The 22,709-nt window shown below is 35.6% G+C and overlaps 1 protein-coding gene across 3 annotated transcripts in view; it reads right to left on the bottom strand.

Annotated features, from left to right (window-relative positions):
• Positions 1 to 22,709, bottom strand: part of LOC126859037 (transcription factor kayak) — a 31,894-nt gene that overhangs the window by 2,232 nt on the left and 6,953 nt on the right. The window contains exons 1-2 of one of the 3 annotated variants that reach the window (XM_050609934.1): positions 21,302 to 21,676; positions 16 to 447 (exon numbers count right to left, since the gene is read on the bottom strand). In XM_050609934.1, coding sequence (XP_050465891.1) covers positions 16 to 447; positions 21,302 to 21,439 — 570 coding nt within the window. In that variant the 5' untranslated portion in view covers positions 21,440 to 21,676. Of the gene's footprint in view, positions 1 to 15; positions 448 to 6,183; positions 6,641 to 21,301; positions 21,677 to 22,709 lie in introns of those variants that run through there. The other 2 variants (XM_050609936.1, XM_050609935.1) reach the window with 2 other exon arrangements.

The following is a 22,709-nucleotide window of genomic DNA, read 5'->3' on the forward strand; positions in this document are numbered from 1 at the left end:
TAAGTCAGCACTTACTTCAAGTAGGGCATTGGTATGATCCATTCTTCGCTTGCGGCATCTTGCCGCTGCCATCTTGTTCCTTTCGCGCCGGATCTGTCGTCTCTCCTCCTCCTCGGGGGTCATCCCAATCGTTCTGGTGGGCCTTCTACCGCCCATATTGCGTTTAACTGGTTGTTGCTGTTGCGATTGAGTTTGTTGCTGGCTCTCGATAAGAGTGGTCGTCGTTGGTGCCGGAAGATGGGCCGCCGTTGTGTTTTGCGTCTGTGCCGGGGTTGGCTGTGACGGTTCAACCAGCGGTGGTACGAAACCGGCCTCGCGACCGTGCGTCGTCGCTGATTCACTCGTCAGCTCCAAGAACGTCTGCTCGATGCTGCGGAGGGTGGTCGGCGTCAACGTCGGCGTCGTTCTGGTCGGTACACCGCTATGTAATCCGTCCAAAGATACCAACTGTAACATAGAGATAACAAACGTGTTGATTAATAAGAATAAAAATATAAAAGAAATCTTTCTTCTAGAAAGTATTTATCTCGGTAATAAATGAAACAAATAAGAGAGAATCTGATTTTATACCAACACTATTTCAGTAGTGAGATTAAAGACATCGATTATAAAATCCTGCTCTATTTTTATGGATTTAGATGAAAAAACAAAATAATAAAGTTATACAAATTGTTTGCATAACAATCAGTAAAAATTGACTGAGAGAGAATTTGTGTCTAAAAATAGAAAATAATAAACATTGATTCATAGAAATGTAAAATTTTTCTGGTGGCGTGATTTTGTATTTGCAGAAAAGAAACTACTACTAACATAGGAGAGGCATCGTTATCTTCAACTTTCCAGGTCGATATCAGCCAGTTAATCTGACCAAGATGACTCGATAAAAATATCCATGATCCAATAGTCGATAACGTATCATCGCACCGTCAGATAAATCGTTAGAGTTACGATTCCAGAGACGCGTATCACATTGTTGAAATCATGATAAAACGTTCGCGTAAATATTCGTATTTATTTTCTTGTTTGTCTCAAGTAGCAATTTAAAAACACAGTGTAGCGCACGTGCATCATTACGCAATGCTGTAATTCGCTTCGAATTAAAAGCGTCGTTTCAACGCGGCAAACGGCTGCGATAAAAAAAAAAATTCGCGGTCAACCAAACGTGATTTCACTATGAGAGAGAGAGAGAGAGAGAGAGAGAGAGAGAGAGAAACGGAGTGTACGAGTCAGTCTCGCTACAATGATATTTAACGAGCACCTCGAATCTCAGCTCACGTAGCGACAGTCTTCGCGCACCATTATCGCACCGTCCAATCGCGCCAGTCGGGGACGTAATCTATACGCGTTGCGCGTTTCCCAGAAAGCACAAAAGGACGCAGAAAGGAGAGGACAAGCGACGTCCTTCGCTCTCTCGCGAGAAGACGCGCCGCGCGGCTTGCTATCATTTCTAAAATTACAAATCGCCATCCCTGCCGTTAACGAAGGCCTCCGCAGTCTTGGCCTCTCGGTGATGAAAAATGTCGGGTTGCCGTATGATTAAATCTGTATCATATAATATAATGTCATACATCGAGAGAAAGAAAGAGACAGATAAACGATATATCAATTATAATGAAAGGTCAGAGAATCCCGATGCGTCTTTTATTTTCAAACATATTGAGAATAAAAAGTTATTTTCATTTGTTTTTCATTTTTTAATACTTAATACCTAGTCAATCAGAAATGTTATAAACAAGTAATAATTTCTTATATAAAATTTATCTCAATCACTTCCTCAGATATCTTGAAAACAAAGCAATATAAAAACGGCCACGTTAAAGAGATATTGTTTTTCATCGATGTGTGCATGTGTGCGCGCGCGCGCATATAGTATCGATTAATACATCATCTCTTTCGGCGAGATCAGACTCCACGATGAAGGAAAATATCGTAGGAAAGCGCTTTAAGTGTCATCGCTAAAATTACTTAGTGTAGCTCCAAACAGCCGATTGCGGCCAGGCCACCCACCGACCGGCCGATGCTGCTCTCACCCATCGCGAACCATCACGGGGGAACCTCAAGAATGTCCGGAGCGTTAAACTTAGGCGTTACCAAATCATATCCGTGCGTATAGCAGCGTCACGGCCACTGGAATTTCTCGCTGTACCGTGCGAGAAAATGCCGAAGGCATGATCTTGAGAATTATGGAAATTTCCCGATCGATCGATAATGATCGTTTCTCGAATTTAATATCACAGATATCTTTTAATTTGTTAGATTGTTATTGACATTTCGTATAATGATATGAATTAGCGTGTCAATGATGAGCGCGCGTGAGTGTGTATGTGTGTATTATTTACTCGAAAGATTCTTTAGAAAGATGTTGTAGTAAAAAAAAGTGACTTAAATGTGACAATTATAAATTTTGCATACTAATGACAGAGTATGTGCACATAGTATTTATTTTACCGGTTAATTACAGTTTTACAGATTTGGAATTGGGAAATTATATCATTATAAACATTAATATTATAAATATATACATTATAATATTATTCTTTATTTTCTTAATAAAGAGTAACGTTTTTCTCGGTTCTGCTTTTCGCGATATAATGTAAATAATTATGTTAATCAATTGTTTACATCAAAATGGACGAAAGTCATCGATTATTTTTTTATTCTTCTGCCAGCCAGCTTTTTTCGGATCTTCATCAATTTTTTCGATCTCCGCAAGCTACAACTTTAATTTATTGCGGTGTGTTCTTCTACGCGGGCACTTCTCTTCCCCTTCTTACGATTTCGCACGGTTTACAGACAATTTACGATCACAGAAATGGATCCCGTTACATTGTATCGACGATATTATTATAGGAAAACAAATATATTTTGAGAAATTTCGAAAGCGAACACGCTTATCGCTGGACGCTGTTTGCTTTCCCTGATCACCGAAAATGGAACAAGTATCGCGTGACAAGTGATCGATAGATGTGGTATTGAACATGTGTCGACAAGATGATCGTAACTTTAGTGTGTGACCAAGGCCATAGCTGATGAAAGGAATTTATATTCCATTAATTTTATTATAAATAGAAGATAGATTAAAAATAAAAAATGTACAATTTTACAAGAAAGAATTAATATACATGGAGGCACCTTTTGCTAATGCGAGAATTTTTGTGAGAAAGAGAGAAAGACTGAAGAGAGGGAGAGAAAGAAATGTCTATGTCCATTATAATTATCGCTGAACTGACAGTTTCTGGCCATTCTTGATGATCTTCGGGTCGTTCACCTTTCTTCGCATTGTTCATCATGGAATTACTTCGTTCGAACAAGTCATATGCGCATATATCATATGCTAACAAGTCTTCCTTAAAGGCATGTGAATCATTGTCGTCACACCACACGCGATGATCCCGTTTCGATAGTTTTATTTGTGTGGAATATATTTTAATATATATGATTTAAAGACAGCAAGTTTTAGAATCTCTCTTGTTTAAAATCTTTACATGTTAAATACATAAAAAATATCACAGTCTAAAAAAACTTGTCAGTAGTAATATTTCGAACAACAAAACATCTAAGTTTGAATAACTAAATATTTTTACGAATCAAGAGAATACAAACAAATATTATGATATTTATATGTACGATAAAATGTTAATTTGAAAACTATTATATCGAAATATACACTAAAATAAAAAAATATCGCATCTGATTAAAATATTTTTTAAGGAAAGATTTAAGGTCGACTTCAAATTACTACATCTATTCATGCAAATTTACATACGATACGACGGCTGACATCACATCGTCGTCGCTATCACTACTGCGCAAAAAAAGAAAAAGGAAAAAAATTGAAAAAAAAAAAAGAAACTCGTACATCCATTTCAGGCGAAGTAAACAGAATTTCGCAAATCGTTATCAAACCGCGTTTTAATAAAATTTTCTCTTCTGCGATGGAGCAAGGCATCGCGCTTTTTTTCACAAAGCTGTTGGCACGCATACGCGTCTTCCGTTTCGCGATACTGTTGCTCGCACATTCGTTCGTTTTCCTCCTTCACGTTGCACACATGTGTGTGGACACATATACACATGTATGCGACGACTACACGAGACGCACACGTATGCCGGACACGTACGGCGCACGCGGTTCGCGATTCTATAAATAAATGTGTATTTGCTGTTCTCTCTAATCTGCCCTGAGTGCGCGTCGCGAATCTACGGACAAAGGGCGATATCAGCCAGCAGAAAATCGTTGCAAAACGCATATCCAGATAATAAGCTGCGATCGTTCCTGCTCGATTTGCCCCGAGATACGACGAGAATCGTCGCCGGCGTAATTCTATACCACGGAAAATAGATCCTCGCTTAGAGCCTCCAAACCGAGGACTAATTACGTGATCAAATCCGAAAAACATATTCGCTCGCGAGTGAAATATCGTGCGACTTTATTGATATTCGAGATTGTTTTGATAAAATAAGTTTTATAATTCTATTTTATATAATTCCTTTTTTCTTTTATTAAAGAACACCATTTTTGATTATGTACTAAATATACTATGTACATTAAAAATTCAACACATTAAATTAACGCACATTTCCATCCTGTTGTGTTCTGGAATTTAAATATAAAATATGTTATATATATATATATATATATATATATATATATATATATATAGTTATAGAAAAAAATAATTCAAAATTTGTTTTAGGACTTATTACTGTTATAATTTGTAACCATGCCAACGTCGGATTAATTGGCGATATTTGTTAGAGATGTCATGCAGATTAATAGCCCTCACATGTGTAAGTCTAATAATAATTTAAACATTTTGCAATTTTGAATCCTTAACATATTATCTCCAGTCAGATAGTCTTGAGAAAATTCAAACATTAATAATTTAAATCGCATTTCGTCTAATTGACTAAATATCGTTGATTCGAAAAAAAAAAAAAAAAATTTTCAAATTTCAGTAAAAATCAAAAAATAATAATTGCTTAGTTCAAATCATAGTGTGTAGTATGTGTGTGCAAACATTCAATAATTCCTATAAAAATATAATAGAACTAAATATATTTCTGTTTTTCCATATAATCCAGATGATGAATATCAAACTAATTTCGTGTACTCGAGAGTTTGTAAAATCCGAACGTAAATGTACAAAATTCGTCTAAATTCGCCCGTAAATCGACCACTAATGACTGTTACAATTCGAAACTCGCATCTCACTATTCTATCTCTCCCAAGCTCGTTGTTATCAAATAGTCGCGTAAACGATACGCTTGCGATAGTTTCACCGAGGCGGGTGGAACTTCCAACGATATTGCACAATATTGCACAATTCCCCGCTCCTTCACATCGCAATCATCATCCCGCATAAGCCGGACTTGGCCGAACGCTTGTGCGCTCCGAAGCGGGCTTTCTCTCCTTCAAATACGCAGAAATTGCGCGAATAGATTCGCCGGTAGATTTCCTTACTCGCGACCGCATGATTTACGACTACACGACGACGAACGAATAGTCCTATATCTTTTAAGAAAGCTTTACCGCAATCCGCCGAAATTAATCGACTCGCCATGAATGAAACGCTCTCTCATCGTGCGTTTCTCAAACGTGCGCCCCAGTCGCGTTTATTTTCAGATTAGAAACGATCCTCAAGAAGATCTTACTCTACCTCTTTGGAGGCCTTTTTCGAGTCGACAAAGAGCCATTTTATTCGCGTCGTATGATCACAATAAGATCATATATCATTCTCGATCAACGGGAAAGAGCTTGCACAGATCGTCAATGTATTAAATATTTTTTGGCTACGTCGCGATGTGTCGCGATCATTTACAGAATAAATATTGGACATTATAAGTGTGAAGACGTATGGAGATCTTAAAGAGTAAAATAATTGATTTCTAATTTCTTTCACTACTTCCAGTTGAAATAGATCGAAATTGCATTTCATTAAGTAATGAAAAAAATCTTTTACTTATTCCATGGAGAATAAAAAATACTATCAAAAATTTAAGCGTGCAATTCTTGCTTTATGTAATCGTAACATATTCCATGTGATATATTTTAATTATTATTACCTAATGTATCATTTACAATGCGTTCCGCTTTCGTATATTTTTCTAAAAAAATTTACAATTTATTTCGCGAAAATATTGGGGAGATCTCTGCGCTCCGAGAGATAATTTTCTCATCATTACCTGCTGATAAAGCAGTTCTTGCGCTAGTATATTCGCAATGTCGACTGGGTCCATAGCGGTGGCTGCCATAGCTCGAGGGATCGGTTATTTATTCGTTCAATGTTCGTTTGTTCGACGTCGAAAATATGACGGTGAGATATAGTGGAGGGTAGAAAAGATATCGAGAAATTCGAGAAGGAAATGTAGGAGGATGTGAGAGGAGGGGGAGGATAACAACGAGATCGGAAAAAAGTGATGGAATAGAATAAATGAAAATTAAATGATATCTCAGTCGATCGTTCGTTCGTAAGATCGTTAGGGCGTCGGTGTGTGCTTCGTGTTCCTATCTTTATCTCCCTTCGCGTGTTCCCTCCTTTATATCCGCCGCACCGCACTCGCATAAAAGCTCGTTTCTTCTCACTTGTCGGAGAGTTCGTCGTCACCACTGCGTCCTCCACCGACGCCTCTTTAATACTGAGCGAGCGACGTCGACGTCGCTCGCTCGTCGTGGCCTTACGCGACGACGAAACTTATCCTAAAAATAACTTTCGAATTTCGAGTATGTGCGCCCCGCGATGCGGACACGAGATGAGAGAAAAAGAGAGAGAAGTAAATGTGTGGGGAGAAATAACATTTGCAGCCTTGTGTATGGACCATTGACCGCTAAAAAAAATCATCACGCTTGTAAAATTTTTGACTATCGTTTGACATTCAAAATATCGAATGCATTCGTCGACTGCAATCTACATTTATAATTACAGATTATAGAAGAGAAGGGATACTTTCATTATATCGTCCATCTATAAATAATTATAATCATGTTCTTCAAATTAAATGTTTAATCATTAGTAATTGTTTAAATTATTTTATATATTTCACGATTCTATTAGATTCTATATATTCGTTTTAAATTTACGTATTTTAATAATACATAATATATCGATCATTAGATGCGTGTTTTCTGTAAATAATAGAATAGAAATTTTGGTCCTTTATAATTTAAAGTAGAAAATTTCAAGAATGAGATGGCATTTCTGGTGTTGTCTACAATCAGAGGTTTTCCCAGGACGTGAAATTCCCTATTACGCGGCCGCTGTTTAGAGAACCTTAATTAGTCCGAGTTCTAAGTTTAACACCTGTGTAAAGTCATTTGTCGTCGATGCCGGCACCCGTGGGTTCGTCGATTTGGATTTGTGCCAAAAGATCTCTCCCCTCGACGACGATCCCGAGCACGAAACGCTTCAATCTCAAGAGATTAGAAAGAGATGTTAATTAATAATCACTACATTTATCATGTATTCGCATCAATACTAGTATCTAAAAAAGAAATTGCTCGGCTGCATCAAATATCTCGTTCAAATATTTATTTATCAGATTTATTAAATAATTAGTATGCAATTAATACAAACGTTACATAGGGTTCGACATCTTTGATTAATATTTAAAAGAAATATATATAATTTATGTTCTAAAAAAAGAGATATAAATGTCGCAAAAAGCTACATATGTATACAAAGAATATAAAATTTATATTTTCTCGGATTATAGTTGCAAATAGTTGCAAATTTTCCTGGACTACTACACTCTTTTGATTTATGCGCTGGTTTTAATGCTGCGGAAAAACCAACGAAGAAACGGAGGCTTAAAACGTTCACGTCACGTTGGATGGAGTTGTTTATCTATCATGCTGGACATTTCCAGGATGTGGCTCTTTGTATCGCGCCGTTAAGAAATTGATGTAGCGCCAGCCACATGTGTGTGATGTTGATAGCAAATTTTATTTTAGAACTATATATATTTTTTCAAACTCTATTGTTCTCTCTCTCTCTCTCTCTCTCACTCTCAAAAAACTTTTAATATTATAAATGTCCGTAAACAACACAATAAAATCTATTAAAATTATTTGCCCACGATTCTTTTTTAAGTATTATAATAAGTATAATAATAAAAATTAATTCCGTACTTGGATAATAAATTTAAAGTTTCTGCATTAAATTTCAAAAATTAATAACAATATCGTACAATATGTTCGGTGTAATTTTTATGTGCATGATTGACATTGCTTTTATCGGAAAATCAATATGTCTCGTCAAAAATCTATTCGTTTCTATTCACAGGGGAAACTCTATGAATGCTATATGGGGACATTTAAAAGCAGCTTATCGCGCCTTGATATGAAAACACGTGGCAACCAGGTTATGATAAACAATCCGCGTGTTTGACCAGTCGAGCCTGTCACAGGCCTCGCCAACACTAAACACACGTCGCCGTAACGACCGTAACGTTACTGTACGCAAAAGACTGCTATGCTCTATTATGTTAACAAAAAAATTCAACGGCATGTAAAATTAACAATTTTTCAGATCGTTTGAGGAAAAACAGACAAACTTTCAAAATACTTCTACACATTTCACTTATGACTTCTAAGATTAAATTTTATTATCTTTTGAAATTTCATATTAAAGAATTTATTCACAGATTTTTTTAATTTCTAAACATTACATTTCGTTTTCCTTTACGTTTGAAATAACAACGTACAAAATATTGAATTTAAAAAAAAAAAAAACAAATGCATATAAAGAATATGATCCATTCTAGGCGTAAACCTATTTCTGTTATTGGATCAATTTTTTTATCGGATCGTGTTTGCAACCGAAGATTATGCTTATTTTGATATAATATAACGTGAACGCGGTTACGTAACGAAGTAAATCGACATGGACCGAGAACCGTGTCGTATATATTATTTATTTGTACGTACGTCTAACGCATTCTCTTTTTCTTCCTTCTCTTTCCAATGCCCTTCGCACATGCAGTTTATCATGCGACTAGATATTACACGGTAAATAATAACGCAATTATGTCAGAATAGCGTGAGCTATTTCTTCTATACGATCGCCGGAAAAAGTGTGGTCGAAAGCCGCCGCGAGAGCGCAACCTTGAATAACAAAGGAAACCTTTATCTTTACATCCGTTTTTACTGTTCTTAACGCTTCCGTCTGTCTTTGTGCCATCTTAAAAATTCGCTAATAAGTTCTCAATGAAAAATAATGAGAGGCGATAAGTGAAATACAAATGTATTTTTCTGTTGTTTACATCATGTACGATGTATTTATTATCCACCTTATGTAAGGAAAAATATTTTAATTATTTAAGTGTTAAAATTCTACACTAGTAAATTCATTAATTTTCGATGGAAGAAAAATTCCAAGCAACATACCAATAAATAGATTATTTTTATCGTAAATATACACGCGCGTATGTGTTGTATAACGTATTTGTGTCGGAGTTTCCGCGAGTTGAAAGAACAATTTTCTTTCGACGGCGCGAACGTGTCGATGCCAGTGGCACGCCGAGAACAAAGAATGTAAACATGATAACGGTCATGTATGTTCCGAATGCATCGCAACGGCCTCTGTTTTTTTGCGCGTGCAAATTACAGCGTATGCAGATAGAGAAAAAGAATATTGCACAGAGAAAAGTCCAATCATTTTGTGCGATATGTCACGAAAATTAAAATATACAATCGAAAAAAATATTCGATTAAAAAGAAAGAAAGAGAGAGAGAGAGAGAGAGAGAGAGAGAGAGAATACAAATCTATATCATAAAATTATTTGAGAAGGAACGAAAGATGTTGATTGTGAGAAAAAGTGCTACATTAAACATGTTAGAAGAAAGGAAGAGACCGACACTGTGCTAGATTTTTATGAAAAATATGTCCATCTTAGTGGCTTTATCGTGTTCAGAGCAGGAAGGGACAATCGTGTCCCTGAGAGTAGTTTACGCGATAATCAGCAAAATACAGATCTACAGCACGATTGGGATTTTCCGGAAAACCTGTTCGGTCTGCTCGAGATCTATATAACGTTGGCGAACGTCACGATTCAAAGTCGAATATTATTGCGAGATAATTTTTTTCAGAAAATTAAATCGTTGCACCAATGTTTCGTGCCATTTATAAAAAGTATCTCGTAATACGTCGCACAGATGTACGTGAGATATGTTATTATGTGATGCGATTATCTAGCGTGATGTGACGTCAATCAACGCGGCGATGTCGTCACACGGCTGTTTTTCAAATCGACAATAAATGTTATATCGCGGAATCACATGCTGCACTGTCGAACAAATATTAGCGTATAAATTCAATGTATAATTTATTTGTTCTTCCCATCGATAAATAATCTGTGGTGACCATTTTACATTAATAATATAAACAATAACAAGATTTTTATAAGTAGATAATAAAAGTATACAACAGAAAAATATTTTTCCATTTAAATTCTTTTCTAACATTCTAATATTCTTTTCTTACACTCGCGTTGCAGTATGCTATTATTTGTCGGTAGCTGCGAAATTCTATAAAATGGTTATGCGTAAAAAATTGTAAAGACAAATATATGCGCTATTCAATTTATTGTTAGTCTAAAAAGCGCGTTTACATACACGACGTGCGCGAAATCGAGTTAAGCGAGTCTAAAGTGCAAACGGCGGCACAAGAAAACGGAGAGGAAAAAGCAAGGAATAGCGGAACGATAACGAAAAGGCAGTAGTAAATACAAACGCGCAATAATTATCTTTTTCGCCGATGCACGGACGGAGGTTGATCAGACGCGCTTGGAATTTTCCCGACATACGTAATAATTTTTTGCTGCGGTTAAAGCGCAAAATGACGGCGGTGATTAAAAAGCGAATCGCTATCAACACGAGACAAAATTGGGCGCGAAATCGCGGCGAATTGCAACGACGATCTGGAATCGAATTCGCGCCGTGATGGAAAGTCGCTGCTAAACAGCCAAGAATAAAGCTTCATTATCGGCGCACTACTAAGAGCGCAGTAGCGACGGAGTCGCGCAAGGACATGCCGTTAAAGCACTTTTTATTTCGCAACGGCCTAAAATGGGAATGATTTTCGACTCACCTTGCACGAAGAATGGATGGACGACCTCGCGAAACTATCGTCGGGGACCCCGGGCGTTTAACCCAAACCGATCGCGTTTCCTTTCACAGAAACGAAGCGAGGCACGTACCTTGCGTGTTTTCTGACAATCGTCTTGACGTCACACGCGCGTGCGAGAAAACGTCGCCACCGTTGTCGACCTTGCGGTGAATTCGATAGGCCGTCCCCGAGAGCGAGGCGAGACAGAGAGAAAGAGAGAGAGGAAAGCAAGGAGGAAACGAAAAAAAAAAAGAGGGACAGAATTTCAGTGGCGAATATGCGACGTAAAATTTCCGCGCGACTACGTCGGACGGCAGTCGCAGTGACACTGACAGCATTTCTACCATCGTGCTATCGCCACATGGTCGCACCGCTTCGGCTGTTGTCGGCCACACTCGGCTCTCTCTGTCTGTCGAGAAAACTTCGCGCGTCGGAGTCCTCGACTGTGCAGCGTGTCGGATGCGGGAGGGCGGAGGAGAAGCGCGCGCGACTGCTGGTAGGAGATACAAGGGATGACTTCATTGGAGTCTCGTTGTGTCGCGCTTAAGTCGCTACCAAACGACATGATGACAGCTATTTTGCCGATCAACTTTGCATACGCGTGAAAAAACGCGTTTCTCGCGCGTAGCACAATCCGGGAGACTAGGAGACATCCGCTCGGTATATCCGTGATCCGATTGGCGCCAATGAATGATTCACGTTTCTTCGTGTCAGAACAACGAATCATCTGTACTGAGAAATGCAAAATTGAACGCGAGACATTGCGTCACATACACCAACTACTTCCTGTGTAACTATCTTACTATCAGCCGAGGCTAACATTTCATGAATTTATTTCGTAAATGATTGCTGAATACGAGATGCGTTTTGGAGTAGAACGTTGTTCTTACTTGCATGCAAGCAGTTTTATTTTTTGCAAGAAAAATGCATTAAATAATAAATTCAAACATTATAGAACAATATAAATATAATAAAAATAATATAATAACTATTAACTAATAAATAATTTATAATTAAAAAAAATCTATAAGATTAAAGAAGAGCCTATACTATCAAATAAAGAAAATGTCAAAAAATCAATGAATATTAAATTTCAATTCTTTCAAATGACATTTAAATCATTTCGATGCAACAAATTCTTGAGATTGTGCCTAGACTAATTTAAATCTGGCCTTTCCTGAGTCTCAATTAATGATTATCATTGAGAACAGTGACTCGTTGTGGGTCACACGCCACTTTTCTGTTATAACGTTATAGTTTAAGAGCTTTTTAAACATACATTTTTACATCGCCCCCAAAGACATTACATTATTTTCAGTGAAAACACTGAAAGTAAAAAGAGAGAGAAAAAAAACTCGAAGAAATTTTGTAAACCTATTGTATATTATAATATACGGTGTACGCATCAGATTACACATAAAATTTTAATATTAAAACCATAGATGATTTCTAATATGAAATTTCCAATATATAATTTTTTTCTCATTCTTTATTTTCAAATAACTTTTCATACTATAAAAGTTTTAATTGCAGGTAGATACAGAAATATCAAAATCGAAAAAACTAATGTCTTTCTGGTCCGATTAGTTTCCATATAGAATCGTTTTTACGCAACACTCACGACGAACGAAGTTGTAGCCTGAACTATTCCGTCGGCACTCAATAAACACCGAGATAAGCCGGGAATGGTTCGACACCGACTGTTTTTAGCACTAAAGTCCGAGAACAAAGGCCAACAGAGTACTGCGATGTTGCAGAGTCACGATCGGAGGTGAACGACATTAAAGAGTGAGTCGCTTGTTCGGCGTAATTTTGGAAATTCCGCGAGCGACGCGCCACGACCTTGTCTGTGCCGATGAAATCTTGCGCCAAGATTTCACCATCTCGCTGAAGATGTCACGATTTCACTCAACAAATCCGTCAAAAAATTCCAGAAATCACAACCAAGATCTCTTTACGAAAATTTTGCGTCTCCAATCTGTAGTCGACGATCTAATCATATTTTTATCACAACTATCTCAGTTCATTGATATTATTAAGTCTGATAATTTTCAAGCTTGAATTTAATCTTAATAATATCTGTATCAATCAATTTCACTATAATTCAAACTTGGCCGTATTTCTAAAAATGATTGTACATCAGTTAATATAAATAAAGTATTTTTATAATACAGAATATGATTTTCTCGAAAAAAATCTAACAAATATATAGAGCGACAATTCTCGTTTTTCATTATCGTTTCATGTTTTTCGCTGTCACGGATAATATGCGTGTAATCGATCCCTCGCGATGTAAAAGATACAGAAATCTGATGAAACCGACGCTTTGATTCAAGGCTGCATGATCGCTCACTTTTTACGAAGGATGATCGATTAGCTTAGATTCGCTAACGTCGACATATATCGCGTAATATAGAGTAATTGACTAACTGAGTTTTGCTAAATCGTACCGCAATTACCATAATATCTGTCAAGATTATGGTTAATCTATCATTTTCTGCAATTATCGCAATCTCATTTCTCGTATTATAAACGATAATAATATGCTGAAAATAAAAATCAACTGTGCAGTGACAATTAATGGAATAATAGAAAATGTACAAAGGTTAATAAAAAAAATAATATTAAATTATTATTAATTGAAAAAAAAACTAATATACAATTTTGATGAATCCAATTTTCAATTATACAAATAGCCAAATGTCGTGTTTCAGAGACGAATAAATACAGAATTTTGGTTTATTAATAGTATTAAAAATTGTATTTAACAAAATTGCATCAATTTCAATTCTATAAAGCATTCGTGTAAGAAAATAATCTACAAAGTAAAAGGAAAGTTTGGATACAGAATGATTATCGTAATGACTATTCTAATAAAAAAAAATCAATTAATGTTATTTCTTGGAAATTCTATTATCAATCTTCCTGAAGACTTCAGAAATATCTTTTGAACGATGAGCGTTAAGGACGAAGGAGATAGGAAAAAAAAAGAAAAAAGAAAAAAAGAAAAGACGACCTCCTGTGTAGAAGGAGAAACACTTTGAGGGCACAACGGTCTGTGAATTCCTGACTAGTGACGTAATCATGAAGGCATTTCCGACTGGTTGCACTCTTCGACAGCCTCTCTTGGGAGAGGAATACCTACATAATCGCGTACATAATGCGAGATGGACCTCGAGACGCAATTCATCTTCCTCTTTCCTAGAAGTCCGATGTAAAAGGTGTATTTAATCAAACCACAACCAGATTTTATCTACCTTGAATGAAGGTCACCTATAATCTTGAAAATCATTCGACTAGATTCCACGTAATATGTTATATATAAATATGCATTTTTGCATCTCTGTATTTTCAGCCGCGGACCATGTTGTCCTACCTAATTTCGAATTATGTTTCGCCTCTGTTTTCGCTTATCGTTTTTGTTTCTTACGAACCACATATCTCATATTTCTTGTCACATGTGTTGACTTTATCTCCTTTGTCTCCCAGGAACGACCGGATAATATTATCGATTAGTCTTGAAGAAAAATGGGATTATTATGTGTTTCATATGTGACAATTTCTGTGTTAGTATATCGTAATCGCAACTAATATTTTTTTACAGAATTTTATCTTATTATTATGTTTCTATTGACTCTCAAGTCTCAAATTTTAGTTACATACAATTATTTTATTATATACATTTAAAAGGAAAAAGAGATAAAGAGAGAAAAGAAAGATTTAATTCTATTGCCATTCATTATTTTTCTTTTTAATCAATAAGAAAATTATGAGTCACAAAAGTGTGAATATATATATAAGAAATTAAAAATAACAACAAATTACTAAACAAAAAACTAAAATAAAAGTAAACACTTCTTTGTTATTTTATAAAATATTCCCACTTTAGTCAAGAATTTAATATCATAATTCTAATTGTAATGTCATAAAATTTAATTCCTAAACACCTTACAATAGAATTAAATTCCCACCGTATTGTAATCCCCTCCCACATCGCGTGTGTGTTTCGGTTTTTACACTAATCCATTTGACGATATCCGGACAGGTCGGCCCTTTGTTGTCGCCTTTCGAGTATTTGTGGCCTTCGTGTCCGTCGCGAGCGCGGACAATAGTTCCACGAAATTGGATACGTTTATCCCACGCGTCATAACGCACTCTTTAAAAAAGGGGCCCGTAGGGTTCTATGACCTCTCGAACTCGCGAGCGCATCGCCCCGAATAGCCGGGCCAGTTTATCATGCCATCATACTCGGGAGAGCTCGCTTTGAATTATGGGCCCGCGGTCTCCTGTTCCTCGATTCACCTATTTCTTTCCTCGCAAGTGTTATGAAAGTGTTCCTCACAACACAATATAAAGTTCTCTATCCCTATCTCTTTTAAAGAATCCAGATCTTATCTCTTCGAAATATACCACGTTTTCACATACAAAGGAGAATCCATTAGGCAGCGAATAATGGGCGGTCGTTTCTACGCGACGGATTATTATGTGGAAACGACCGCATTAGATATTCATTAGTAAATCGCCGTCCGAGTAGGAAGCGTAACGTTGGAAAATTTTAAACTTTACATTGTGGAGGATAATATAACAATACGTATTATATATTCGCCTCGGTCAATATTAGCTCGTTTTAACCGCCGTTTAATTATAAAAAATTTACTTGAATAACCGAGTTATAGAATCATCTCATTATCATTGTTCACATAAAAAAAATTTAAATTAAATAGATTAAATAATTTAACATAAATGTTTTTTTTTTTTTAAAGTTACTATTATATTTATATTTTAAATTTCTTGAACATATATTTCAGCAATGCGTGAGTATGTATGTGTGTGTGTGTGTGCATTCAAACTTTTACATTTTGTTGATAGTACTCAAATTTTCATCTTAATGTCCCTCACAAATTTTTAATCTTCATCTTATATTCATGATATTTCTCTATGGTATTGCGATTCGCGTGGTATTAAAACGATACTGGTTTGTACAAGAAACGATGAGAGAAACAGTGGACTTTCGGTTGACGTTATTATAAGCAGATATAATCCCGACTGTGTGACGCACGATGCGACTTACTATAATCTAGTGCGTATATGTATGTGTGTGTGTACCAACCGGTAATAATATTATTACGTTAATCAACCACATACTATCGTCTTCATCGGTCTCAGGTAAACCAAGGCGCAGTTAACAGGCATTATTATCGCGACGAGTTTAACATAGATGACGTATTATCGATAGTGTTATGACCTTGCATCACAGAAATCGGTTCGCCAAGCAACAATAGTGAGCGATAACTTGATTGACGCACCGTATAAGATATGCTGAATTCCGTGTTTTCTGCAACTATTCGTCCGGCCGATATTATTTAAAAGAATGAAAACGTTTTAAGAAATTATGAATATATATATTTTAAAAGAATTTAAATGTTAGTAAAAGATTTAAAGATATATATTTAATATTTAAACTCAAAATATTACTTTAAAATAGTATTAATTTACTACTTGATGTTGAAATATTAAGGTCAAGCGTCATGGTTTTTAATATGTATATATAATGTATAAATATCACATTCAAACATGAATTTTTATATTATTTGAGACGCTTACTATACTCGATAATTTATATAGTACATGAAAACAATTGTATGGAGCAAGAAAAATAGTCAATTAGCACGTTTAACGCGAGACAACTTGCAGAAGTATTTCAACATCTGGACGATATTTTGCAAGATAAGAAAGCACTTTTCAAGAATATAGGAAAGTTCGCAAGATTACGCAAAGAGGTCCAACGCTCACTCGGGGGAAAGTATTAAGCCAATTGACGTCATTCATATGCAAGATATCTTTCTGCAGAATCGAGATCTCCTTTCGAGGTCGACCATACCGGATCACTAGTTCGCTACGCGCCGCAAAAAAAAAAAAATCTTACAAGAGAGACTTAGAAGAGGTACACGCACCATTTTCTCTTTCGCAATCGGCGTCATAAAACAAATCGAGCATAGAGTGTTGCGATAAAATATGTAAAAGAATCTCGTAGATCGAATCGTTAGAAAATCTTTTTCTCGAAAAAAAAAAAAAGTTTTGAATTTTTTTCTTTTTTTCTATTTGAAATAAATTTTTAAAATCAATTCTCTCTACGCGATTGTTTTAGAGAAAAAGAAAATAAATAAAAACGCAGTTGTTTGAAAAAAGACTTGATTTCGTGATGACTTATTTTTGTAGAGAATGATATTACTTCGAGACTTAAAAAACAAAGAAATAACTTTGACAAGAACCTTGAACAAGTTTTCCTCTTTGATGGAGCGATCGACTTCCCGGAATGCGAAGGCGAACGTGCGGCGTAGCTTGTCACAAGTGCAACTCGACGACACATCCTTCTTCCCGGTATCGATCTATCTCGCGCTCGGGCACAATCGACATGTTTATGACTCGCGAATAATCATGGCGGGCGTCGCATGTCACTACTACGAGGCGGCAGCAACGTGCACACCACACGTGCGTGGATTTTCATTCATAAATCGCCGGCGGACTACGCGCCATGACTCATCCGCGCCCCGCCTCTCGCGAGACGTGAACTGAGGTAAGCATGGCAAAAATAAAAAATAAAGAAAAGGAATAATGAATACCGGAAATTTCCACACGCGATATCGCTTTTCGAACACCGTCGTCGTCGGCGTTTGAACGATCCGTATTAAAAAGAAAACAAAAATGTCAGATAAACAATGTCACATAAATAATCATGTATGATACATTAATCTCGAAAGAATAGTATTTCGTATAATTGATATAAAATAAATGTAAACAAATGTTTTATTCATCGATTATTCTCGATGTAGGCAAAAATATATCACTGACAGACAAGAAATGCTTATAGTATCGAAAACAAGTTTTTTTTTAAATGTAATTTTTTGAGTCTCAAAGAATAAAATAAGTTTAGTAACCTATTATAGAAATAGTTTGTGATAAATGTAATATATAATATATATAATATATAAATAATATATAAATGTAAAATATAAAATATACATTTTTAGAGGCATAGAAAACTCATATATTTAAATTTGCGGATTGTTATTCGGAATAACGCGCGCTCTCTCTCTCTCTCTCTAGTGACTGTTTTTTACGGAAGAGATAAATAATAAGGGAACATGTTCAAGAAGTATCTCCTTAATATTGAGAGTAGGACACCTCTTGCCTTATGACCCATACGTATTGCTCTCACTAGACTTAACCCCGCCTTCAACGAAACCTTCTAATTGGCGGGTTAACGAGCGTTAACTGTTCGCTTCCTGTCAGATTTAACTGCTTTCCTTTAGTTTCTTGCAGACAATATATGCAAGAATTCCTATAGGAAGTTTTTCTCTTAATGACTTCTCTAATGACTAAAAGTGAAAATATTTTGGTCTACTTATACGTCGATTTCTATAATCATTTTTATAATATAATCTTACAACATATTTAATTTGGATTAATATCTAACATTAAACATCTTTTTAATAAAAAGATAACACTCTTTGAATTTCTATTTAATGGTATCTAATTAGAAATCAGATGACATTTATAAGTTCATAAAAATGAAAAGCTTTTTAAAGATTAACCTACAAAATCGGTTAATTTCATTATTTAAATAAATAATTCCATGATTGTTCTAAAATATTTATTAACAAGAATATGTGTTAATCTCTTACGTTCGAAGATCAAAAACTGAAATACGTTTTCCTCAAAAGGCGGAAATTATTTTCGAAAGCTTGGCAGACCTCTTATATAATAGGTTTCGATAAACATCAGTTTCGAGGAAGACCTTCGCTTACTTTTTAGAAAATGCTATTACAGTAAAAATGTAAAAATATATTCAGCGATAAGAAATATTCTACAATACTCGGACAACATTCCAAAGGCTATTTCTTTTAATAACTTAAAAAATTGGTTTGAAAGTGAAATAAATTATAAAATGGAAAATATTTTAAGAAAGAAAATGATTTTTCAAATCCTTTTTTTCCTAATTCTTGCTATTACTGTATTCAGAATTTCGCTTTTTTTATAAGCACAAATAAACTAAAATCACTATACCTATATACATCTTTATTTCCTCCAATAAATCTTTTATTGAAATATCTACTTTTTCTATATTATTATACTCAAAATAATAATATTTTTATACATAGTCTAATTATAAAAGTATCAAGTTATTTTGAAAAATTATGAACGTATCTGTTATATGTTTTCTTTCTTTTACGTACTTTAAAATCTTTATTTTATATCGTGTCATTTTCCTTTATAAAACACTCATTATTTATCAAGCTTATTCGGAATATTTTCGAGGTAAATTAAGAAATTAGTGATAAAGCGAGCGAATATATACGCCAACTCGAAATTCGTAGAAATCAGAGTTAAATGAAATCGATAGGATCGGCAGGTGAGAGTCATCGAATCGCGCGCGTTAAATGCGATAACTCTCTCTATCTCTATCTCCTTATCTCATTTCTTGGAAAATTTAAAATAAATATGTCATCACATGAACACGATTATTAATTTAATTGTAAATCGTTATTATATAAAACTCTGTTTCTCTCTCTCTCTCTCTCTCTCTTTTCTTTTATCTGTTTTTGTGACACGTTATTCGTCGATATGAAAGGCACGCAATTATTAACTGTTTCTTATGATTGTACATATTGTCACTCGCGCATATTAAATGGTGGATTATTCGTAGAAAGAATAAAGAGTCGATTTAAATAACGAGTTCACAGAATATCAATGATAGATTACAAGTTGCGATTACAAGTCGCACGAATTTAATAAAGCTAAACTTATGATATGAATAACATTAAATGCGTAAATATATCATCATGTATATTACTTATGTTTTTATTATTTTTTATTTTATACAATTTCGGAGACTAACTTAATGTGAATTATGTTTCTGGAAAAATGAAACATTAAAAATTATTTCGTCAGACTATTATTTGTGGTACTTAATTAGTTTTCAGCTTTACTCGTTTCTTTGTTCAAATATAAAATTACAATGTATAGAAGATATAGATTTCTTCATCCTGGACACGCGTTTTCACTTACGAGCGACTGTATATCCATTGGTATCATCTCTAACAATACACTACATTTATCTAATCAGTGCGTTATTTTTGTCGATGTCGAGCACCGTAGATTGCCTTGCAGTCACGTCTAATAAATGTACAGGAAGAAAATCGCGCGCGTTTAAACAGCGCTTTAAAACATTCGATATCATTATCGCCAAACAAACTTCTCAGGAAAAGACAAGAAAAAATAATTTTTATCCAGTTAGTTAATTCCTTTTCTTTTATAAAAATGCAGGAAGCATTAACTGTGTAATTCGCCTAATCGCGATTCCAGTTTTGGAATGCAACCATAGTTTTAGCATTGTCGATCCAACCTTGAACTATGACACCTGCATGAGTAGCGCATAATCGATGATTTGTATGCATCAAAAATCGATCATATTTTTGCTTACACGTAGTTATTGACACGCGGCATGATAAAGCATTTTATCGCGAGTAACTTTAAATAAAATTCGCGAGTATATATAATTGTAGTATTATATTAAACATTCTAAGATAATTTAATTTAATCATACATATTTTCATAAATATGTATAAAATTAAAATAATTCACGAATAATTTTATTACAACGAGATTTGAAAATATAAAATATTTGAAACATTCCCATACACGTATGTATATCGAGAAATATTTATCAATAATATTTTATACATTATATGTGTTTCATATATTAAACATTCTAAGATAATTTAATTTAATCATACATATTTTCATAAATATATATATAAAATTAAAATAATTCACGAATAGTTTTATTACAACGAGATTTGAAAATATAAAATATTTGAAACATTCCCATACACATATGTATATCGAGAAATATTGATCAATAACATTTTATACATTATATGTGTTTCAATATATTAATATTTTGCGGATGGAAGACATGCTTATTTTTACACGAAAATATCAGATAATGTGCGTAAGATATCCAAACTTTCGATTCAATATTATATTGAAAAATTTATAAAGATAGAATGATAACAAACAATAATAATCGATGGGCAAAAAGTCGCGATAGACAATGCCACGCGCGCGCGAGAGAGAGAGAGAAAACATCTAATTTCCTGCCCAAAATTCTCAGCGATCAATAGCATCCTTCTTACCATGGCATTCTCCTCCTTCGTAAGCTGCCAGTGCTCCGGTACGATCGTGGTCGGCGGATACATGGAAAACATCGTGTAGCTGTGATCCTCGACTATATTGTCGCAATAGCCGGCGCTGGGCACCCGTTGCGTCATCATGTGATCTTGCGTTTCAATTAATTTCACTCAGACCCAAAGTTCAAATTGTTTCCGAACGAATTCGACTAACTCGGATCGAAAAAAAAAATTCCGTCCGAGAGAGAAAGCGTCACACTCGATAATCTCGCCGCGAAGTGATTTTGACGCGACGACGGAGAACTCGACACTGTCACAAAGCTCGGTGTATGATCAACGAGCCTGTCTAATCGCTCACTTTGCGTTACGCGCGCTTACGTATGCCTGTCGACTGAGCCCGCCAACGTGACTGAGTAACTATATAGGAAAGCCGAGCGTCGTTCTCCCCCCACCAATTCGCATACGGGCGCGCTCTGCCGTGACGTCATCGCCATCTTGATTGCTGATTCGCGCGATAGCGACCGGCCAATCAACGCAGCGTCGCTGTTCGTTTCGACGATTTCACGGAATCGAGGAACACACGGAGAACTAGATCCCCTTTTCTAGGTAGCGCGATTATACCGCGCGGCTAACTTGCATAATCCAATAAATCGAGGGGATCCACAGGAGATCCATAGGGGGAATTTTTTGACGGTACGCCGGAAGCGTGGAAATTACCGGATCGCAATTTGCACGTTCAGGATATGCGTTCAAGTCGGTGAAATTGATTGAATCGATCAGGGTGATCCGAAATTTAAAGTTTCAATGTTGCGGGGAAAAAAAGTAACCAGGCGAAAATTACTAGGCAACGCTGAACAATCAAATTTTATCGTCGGGATAAATTTTATTAGAGCTTGTCTCTCGGCGAACGTGCGTGATATGAGTATCCCCTACGTCAAATAACGTATTACGCGATGATTAGCGATGACTCACTGATGCTGACTGCAATTTTTAAAATAGGCGTGCGAATGCATTATATCGCAGAAACCATGTTTAACAATAACAATCTGCCGCGCACGTGCGCAACTCTCTCTCTCTGTCTCTCTCTCTCTCTGTTCTCTACCGCGTTTCGCGAATGCATATTGCACTCTCTCCGTGCAACGAACCTTCGTAAGTGCAAAAAGGTACGCGTTCTTCATCGTATTCTACGATGTAATTTACAAGCTGTTTGTGTGCGATCGGTAGATATTTGCCCGACGAGTTATACATATACATCCGTTCTTAAAATCACAAACCAATGAACGAAGAAGAAAGAGAGGGGGAGAGAATAAGAGGGGAAGGTAAAAAATTATTTATCCGGGGCAACATATCGCCAGATCTGTTTATGCAACAAACGAGTGCTTTTGCGCTGCAACGCAAACGAGGAACGTCTAAT

The sequence above is a fragment of the Cataglyphis hispanica genome, chromosome 2 (assembly GCF_021464435.1).
Source record: "Cataglyphis hispanica isolate Lineage 1 chromosome 2, ULB_Chis1_1.0, whole genome shotgun sequence".
NCBI lineage: Eukaryota > Metazoa > Arthropoda > Insecta > Hymenoptera > Formicidae > Cataglyphis > Cataglyphis hispanica.